At 40.6% G+C, this 8,154-nt stretch overlaps 1 protein-coding gene across 3 annotated transcripts in view; it reads right to left on the bottom strand.

Moving 5' to 3' along the window:
- Positions 1-8,154, bottom strand: part of Usp32 (ubiquitin specific peptidase 32) — a 173,631-nt gene that overhangs the window by 131,435 nt on the left and 34,042 nt on the right. For 2 of the 3 annotated variants that reach the window (XM_031354296.1, XM_031354295.1), the window contains exon 1: positions 8,013-8,148. The exons of the other annotated variant lie outside the window; for it this stretch is intronic. In XM_031354296.1, the coding sequence (XP_031210156.1) occupies positions 8,013-8,070 (58 nt within the window). In that variant the 5' untranslated portion in view covers positions 8,071-8,148. Of the gene's footprint in view, positions 1-8,012; positions 8,149-8,154 lie in introns of those variants that run through there. 3 annotated transcript variants of the gene reach the window in all.

Consider the following 8,154-nt stretch of genomic DNA (forward strand, 5'->3'; position numbering starts at 1 on the left):
CACTGAAGGAGAATTCAAAACTCAAAACTAACCTGGGATACATTTAAAAAAAGAAAAAGGTAGGAGGGAAGGAATTACATGACTTGGATTGTAAGAGCACAATGGCTATTGAGTAACTTTAGCAAGAGACAATGGCAGCTGAGACTAGATAGAGGTAGACAGTAAGAGAGCTGGGCAGAAAATAACAGAAAGGACACCAAATGAACAAGATGAGCAGGGAGGAACTAAAGATATGCAGGCATGTCTATACTCTGGCCATGAACATCAGGATAGGGACAATGGTACTCTTTATTGTCGAGAAAGATTAAAAGAGGCCTATTTTAATAAACAATCCTTTCCACAAAGGAATTTTCTCCAGAACTTTTCATACTTCACTATCAAGTCAACCACAGTCAATATTAAAAGACTTATTCTGCCAGATATCACAATATACACCAATAATACCATAACTCAGAAGATTTAGACAACAGGACAGAAATTCCAAAGGCAGCCCAGGCAACTCAGCAAAAGCTGGGCTCAAAAAGCAAGCACTGGGATGTAACTCAGTGGTAGAGCACTTGCCCAGATATAAAAGGCCAACCAAGTCCAATATTTGACACACCACAAGAAATAGAATTAAATGGCTTTAGTTATATTAGATAACTAAACAACCACCTTCTATATAGAAATGGAAAAGAAGCTATAAAGCCTCCACTGTAAAACCACACTCCGGCTCTCTCACCCTCTTACTCTTGCCTCTCTTTTGCATCTTGCCCCCTTGCTCCCCTTCTCTCCCCATTCATTCCCTTCCCACCTCTCTCCACGTGCCCATGGCCAGCCTCTACTTCTCTACTCTCTTCTTCTCTGCCTTTCTCTGCCTCTACTGCCCTCTTAACTCCCCTCCCCATACTCTGAATAAACTCTATTCCATGCTAAAAAGACAAAACCAAGCCAAACCACATTCTGTATGATTTTGTTTTTTGTTTTTGTTTTTTTTCGCTGATTTTTTTTTTTAAGATTTATTTCTTATTATATGTAAATACACTGTAGCTGCCTTCAGACATCCCAGAAGAGTGCGTCAGATCTCATTAGAGGTGGTTGTGAGCCACCATGTGGTTGCTGGGACTTGAACTCAGGACCTTCAGACGAGCAGTCAGTGCTCTTACCTGCTGAGCCATCTCGCCAGCCCATGATTTTGTTTTAAAAACAATTTAGTATCAAGGATCGCAAGTTGTAGAAAAGCTTGAAAACCACTGGTAAAATTGAAAGTTTCATGTTAGTGATTATTAAATTCCTAATAAAGAAAGGAATTAAGAGCTGGGCTTGCTGGTTATCTTTGAATAGGTCTTAGAACATTTAGGCCTCTAATTATAACAGTACATACTAAAGAACCTAGCTTTATCAAGCTTCTGTGTCAATAATTAACTACCTACCACTAAGTCTGTAAAGGTCCACACTGATTGGCATTCAGAAGAGATGGAATAGCTCAATCTAAATACAAATACCATGAGGTCCAAATGTGAAAAGCAGAAGCATAAGTAAGTCCTGAAAAGAGAAGTCATGCTTCCTAGATACAGTATTAAAAAAAAAAAAAAAACCTGCCAGTCCCACTTGGTCTTTTAAATACCACTATAAACCACTAAGCTGAAACAGGATCTTGCTTATGTGAGCCAAGCTAACCTTGAACTTAGTACCTTCTGCCTTAACCTCCTGAGTGCTATTATAGGTCTGTACCACTGTTCCTGTCCTTCAAACCACCAACTTCTAACTCACAAGTAAAAATCCCCTCACCATTGCAGTGGCTTAATATTACAACTACCAAACTGTCAGCCTTTATCTCTACTTCTAAAGTGATAGCAGATCTTTTATGGTTGCTTAATAATAGGAATAAATTCCCTAACTTCTCCTGTGATCTATCATATAATCAAGTGCCAAAAATCTTCCTTTTCCAGAGAAAGTTTGTGGCTACTAGAAAGGCATCACAGTCCCAACTCTAAATTGCCCATCATTTTGAAAAGCAACCCTGAGTATTGTCACTGTAAATAAACCCTAAGATAGAAAATGAAAAAACAAACAGCAGCTGTCTAGTTTAATAAATGGGAAGGTCGCTGACCAGTAAGTGATATCGCATCATTATGTTCATGCTCTAAACTTCGGGCTTCATCAGTGAATTTATCTCTTTGTCACTCACATACCCCAAATGTACCGAGACTGTCAAGGGAGAAGCATCCTCTCTAACTCCTTAGAGAATGCTATAGAAGCACATTAATTTAAAACTGCTCTATTTTTTTTTTACAATGCTAACACCAAAGAGTTTACTAATAAATTTAACGAGTTCAGGTGATGAAAAATTGGTGCTTTAAGAGAAGAGAAAATAGATTGTGCGTTACAACCAGCTATGGTGGCACCCACCCATGATCCCAGCATGTGGCAGGCAGAAGCAGGAGGCCAGACTGAGCTAGCTAGATTATTATTATTATTATTATTATTATTATTATTATTATTATTAGTTATTATTTTATTCAACTCCAGGCCACAAGATCCTGTCTCAAACATACAAATACAAACAAAAACTAGTGCACCACAGAAGGTACCAACTGTGAAATTCAGTTTTCCCTTACAGAATGATGTATTATGGCAAACTCCCTACTACTGTATCATAAGTAGTATTAATCTAGTAAAAGTTTACAATTAGCACTGAGAAGTTGGGCAAGCAAAATCTTACTTGGAACTCCAACTACTCCATGCTAAATCACTGTCTACAAAGCTAACCTCTAAGAGAGGAGGAAAGTAAATTCTTTACAGGTAATTATTGAGCACATACTAGGAAATGAGTACAATGCTGTGTGGTACTTCCAAGCCATCATGGCCATTTACCCACATTCTACATCTCTCTAGTACCAATATACTAAAGATACTATATATCAGTAGTTTGTAAATGACATGTGTCATAGTATTTAATAATTATATACATTACTAAATATTTCAAATTATAACTAAAGCTCTGATGTTTTATTTCCACTCCTTATAGATTTTTTTTTAGATTTACTTTATGTATATGAGTGCTCTGTCTGCATGTACACCTGCATGTCAGAAGAAGGCATTAGATCATATTATAGATCGTTGTGAGCCTGAACTGAACTTAGGATCTCTGGAAGAGCAACCAGTACTCTTACCACTGAGCCATCTCTCCAGTCCTCCTTATGGATATGTTACATATCCATTTTAGTGAAAATTACTGACCCAAGCCATTTAGTCCTATAGAGAATGACTTAGTTATCTCTTGGGTTTTTTTCTGTGTCTTATTTTTAGCCAGTGTTTAGTTTTATATATATATTTGAATGAATGAATGAACAAAGGAACACTAAAATGTAGATCTGTGCTGAGCTATTCAGGTAAGTGTAGCTACTACTACTCATCAAAGAATTCTCTATAGCAAATGAAAACAAACACAGAAAACCACAACTAAACACAATGCAGAGATCAACAGATTATGGGGACCCCAGTCCAAATACATGTGTCATAGCTTCTACATCCTTGGCTCAGAGAGCATCAAGAAAAGGGAAAGACTGCAAAATACCAGCAAGTCAACTGTAAGACAGTTGCTCCTAAAAATGGCTGCATAGACAATACCAGAACGATGGCAATATCAATGTTAACATGAAGGGAGAAAATTTCTCCTTGTTCTGTCTCTCCACCACCCCTGTCACCCTCTAGACAAAGAACTACAGGTAGCTAGCTAATGATTGCTGGGAGGAGAATTAGCCTCTCCCAGGGATAAGCCCTTTTACTGGTTCAATAAAGAGTGGTCAGCTCTGAAACCATACACATACAAACAATAACAAATTTGGCAGGATATGTATTTTTCATATGTATGCATGTATATGCACACATACATAACAATAAAAATCAAAGAAAGAGGCCATGAACTTGAGAGTAAAAGGAATGTAGGAGGGTCTAGAAAAAAGAAAAATAGTATTCTATTACAATTAAAAGCCGGGTGGTGGTGGCGCATGCCTTTAATCCCAGCACTTGGGAGGCAGAGGCAGGCGGATTTCTGAGTTCGAGGCCAGCCTGGTCTACAAGAGTGAGTTCCAGGACAGCCGGGACTACACAGAGAAACCCTGTCTTGTAAAAAAAAAAAAAAAAAAATTAAAAACATACTTAAGCCAGGTAGTGGTTGATTGCTGTAAGAAAGAAAAAAGAAAAAAAATGTGATTGCACAGCTGTGTACAGTAGTTCAACCTGTAATCCTAGCACTCAGGATGTTAGTTATGCAGGAAGACCAAGGGCTAGAGGCCAATGTACATAACATAACAAATTCAAGTTCAACCTGCACTACATAATAAGATTGTATCAAAAAAGCCAGAGCTAGAAGAGTTGCTAAGGGGTAGGGCCCTGCCTAGATGCAAAAGGCCCCAGGTTAGAGTCCCAGCACTAAGAAAGGAACAATTAAGAAATCAATAATCTCTATACAGTCAAAAACTTTGAGAGTGGGGGAGGGGGTTTGAGATAGGGTTTTTTCCTCTGTTTAGCCCTGGCTGTCCTGAAACTCACTCTGTAGACCAGGCTGGCCTGGAACTCAGATTCACCTGCGTCTGCCTCCCAAGTGCTGGGATTAAAGGCAAGCACCACCACCAGGCTATGAACACATGCATTCTTTAAGAGATGGGGAAAGGCAAAACACCAAACAATGCTCATAAAATAAAAATAAGTAAGGAAAAAAAGTCAAGCTGGGTCAGTGAAATGGATCAGAGGGTAAAGGTGGTCACTGTCAAACCTGATAACCTCAGTTCACTCCCTGGGATCCAGGGATCCACATGGTACAATAAGAGAACTGACTCCCCAGTCCCAAAAATTGTCCTGTGACCTCCATAAATACACTATGACAAGCAAACACATACAAATAAATATAACACAAAAATTTTAATAAGAAGTTAAGCCTCTTACATGCTACTCAAGATATTTATATCAGCCAAAAATAAAAGCTACTACTAACCCATCTTCTAAAAAATATCTAAAGCTACATACTTTCAGAAAAGTAAAAGTTGAAATAATTGGCAATCTAGGCAAAATAGAATATAAACCCAAAATTCATCCTAATTTCTGGAGCCTCTAACATAGACTTAGACTGGCCTCTCACTCAGGTCCAGTGTCATCTGTCACTAACACTGCAGTCAAGGCCCCACTTTACTAGAAAAATTGTCTGAAATTTCTTGTTCACATTAATGCATCAGACTTTTTTGTTGTTGTTGTTGTTTGTTTTTCGAGACAGGGTTTCTCTATGTAGTCCCGGCTGTTCTGGAACTCACTCTGTAGACCAGGTTGGCCTCAAACTCAGAAATCCGCCTGCCTCTGCCTCCCAAGTGCTGGGATTAAGGGTGTGTGCCATAGCCCGGTGGCATCAGACTTATTTTTAATGTTGTGTAATTATGAACAGGTAGCAGGCAATGCTTATTTAAGTTAAAGCCACAGGGTCAAATAGTTCTTTTTTTAAAAAAAGATTTATTTATTATTATATCTAAGTATACTGTAGTTGTCTTTGGATGCACCAGAAGAGGATGTCAGATCTCTTTACAGATGATTATGAGCCACCATGTGGTTGCTGGGATTTGAACTCAGCACTGAAGAACAGTCAGTGCTCTTAACAGCTGAGCCATCTCTCCAGGTCAGGTCAAATAGTTCTATGAAGCTTGTTCTATACTTGTCAACTCCTATTTGTCCCAACTCACCTTACACAATGTATGCAGATAAACAAAACTGATGCAGGTATTAGCACCGATTTACTCAGGCTCCCTCAAAAGGTTCTCAAACCATTCAGTAGCTCCAGCAAAAGCTTACTAAATCTTTCTGTAGTTAGTTTGAAGTCTGACATCTAATTTGCCTGTTTTTAAACATACCCCAGCCTACATTTAGAAACTACTTTATCAACCTGCTCCTCTTTGGTTTAATTTCCCCTCAACAAAACTGACAAAAACAAACCCATTCAAGCAACCTTTACTAAGACTTTAATTCATACCTTGCTACTTCTTCAAATATGCATTTTAAAATTTCATGGGTACATTTCATAACACCTTTAAACAAAAACCTTTCACCAGATCATTTTTAAATGTATCGATTCCACTTATATTTTAAAATGTACAGTCTTGTAGGGCATGGTGTTGAATGCTTTTAATCCCAGCACTTGGAAGGAAGAGGCAGGTGAATCTCTGAGTTTAAGGCCAGCCTGGTCTACAAAATGATGTTCAGACAGTCAGGCCTACATAGAGAAACCCTGTCTCAAAAACAAACAAACAAACAAACAAACAGAAAAAAAAAACAAAAATCAAAATATACAATCTTAATTTGATATAAAATAAATCAACAAGACCTGGAATAAAAGTTTAATTTTAGACTTTCTTAACGCCAGGTACATCACTGGTATTCACACCCTTAAACTTAAGGAACACCTTCTGAGCAGCTGTAAATCATTTGACTGTGTCCTGTTTCATGCCATGTAAGCCATACACTAATTGCCCCCAGACCTGTCAAGCTCAACAGAATTCAGGAAATGACTGCTCTACTAGTGTTGGAAATAAATCAAGAATTTGGAGTATTTCTCAAACTGAAACAGAGAGAAAAAGTTCAAGTAAGATTGCACTTAAGAATAATCATCATGCTGATGTAGTGAGGAAGTACCACTAAAAGGCATATTTTCGCTATTCTGCTCAGCCCAAAAGTGATGCAGCTACAATTCTGTATCTTATTTTCTGTTTATTAGGCAGTGGGTCCAATGAACTTAATTCTCTCTGTATATGAACTAGATCTCACTTCTAAATCTTCACTTTAAAATGTCTTTTTCGTCATATTTAATTTTCTATTCCAAGCTACTAAAAGCACCTGGCACATGGCTGAATTAATTAATTAATTAATTTTAGTCTTAGAAATCTGTTAACAATAATGTCTGGCCACTAATCTGCTTAATGTTTCTCACTTCTTACCAAGAAAATCCATTAAACATCAAAGAGAACTACAAGCACCACACAGACACACTCTCAAATCTCAGTCATGAAAAATTAAGTCACATTCCGGCCATAAACTGTGCAAGACACTTCCAGTTAGCATGAGCTTTACACCGACAACTGTATCAGAGTAAGTGGTAGGGGGTTGGGGCTATTAACAACACAGTGTGAATCAGAGCCAAGAGCAGCAGCCGTCTGGGACTGACAGCAAGGCCAGTCCTCTGAAGGGAGCTGTAACACATTATCACAATGCTGGATTCCGAATGCCATTTTAAGGGAGCGAGAGGGTAAGAACTGGGAATCAAGTGTACTAAAACCGTCTGATCAAGGTCCGAGGAGAGGAAACCTAAGACGAGGTCTTAGGGCAACATCAGCCGTCTAGTCTCTTCTCACCTTAAACACAACTTCACTTCAGGTCGTTCTTAATCAAAGTCAACCGCTCATAGGGTGAAGGGTGGCAGGAGTAAATGGGAGGACAGTCCTCGCCCTCAACAGAGAGGCAAAGACCCTGGGAAAACCAGAGGCTCCCTAATAGGAAAGGTCTTCCAGGAGCAAAACAGAACGCCCTGCCTTCTCTTCTCCAGCCAAAGCTGTTAGCAGATTAGGATGTTGTCGGAGGCTTTTTTTTTCTTTCTTTTTTTTTTTTTGTAATGAAAGAGTGATATGAGAAAATGGCCCTGAAGGATGAGGGGGCCTGGAAGGGTTGTACCACCCGAGAAGCGATGGTCAGGGCTTCCCTGCACCTAGACGAGATACCAACGCCACCCGAGCGCACCGGCAATGGCCAGCCAGCGCCCGGTACCCCCGCCGCTGCGAAAGCGTCGCCCCCTCCCCTAGCGCCCCAGTTCCCAAACACCGCTCCCCTCCCTCCACCTCCCTGCCCTCCATATTCCCACGGCTGGCCTCCCGGTCCTTTGCCAGGCACCCCACGCCCCGGCCTCGTCTCTCTCCGGCCGGCCACCCACCCACCCACCCACCCCCCGGGCGCTCCGCGCTGGCCTCCCCGCAGCTCGCTCGACCCCTCCCCCTCACCTCTCCTCAGCGCCTCCTCGTAGCTGAGGAATCCGATCCGTGACTCCTTGGCGCCCATGCTCCCCTCATCCCCTCGGCCGGGGGTCGGAGCCTGCTTTCGCCCCCACCCCCCTCCCGCCTCCTCCGCGGCGTCGCCGGCTGA

The sequence above is a fragment of the Mastomys coucha genome, unplaced genomic scaffold (assembly GCF_008632895.1).
Source record: "Mastomys coucha isolate ucsf_1 unplaced genomic scaffold, UCSF_Mcou_1 pScaffold5, whole genome shotgun sequence".
Classification (NCBI taxonomy): domain Eukaryota; kingdom Metazoa; phylum Chordata; class Mammalia; order Rodentia; family Muridae; genus Mastomys; species Mastomys coucha.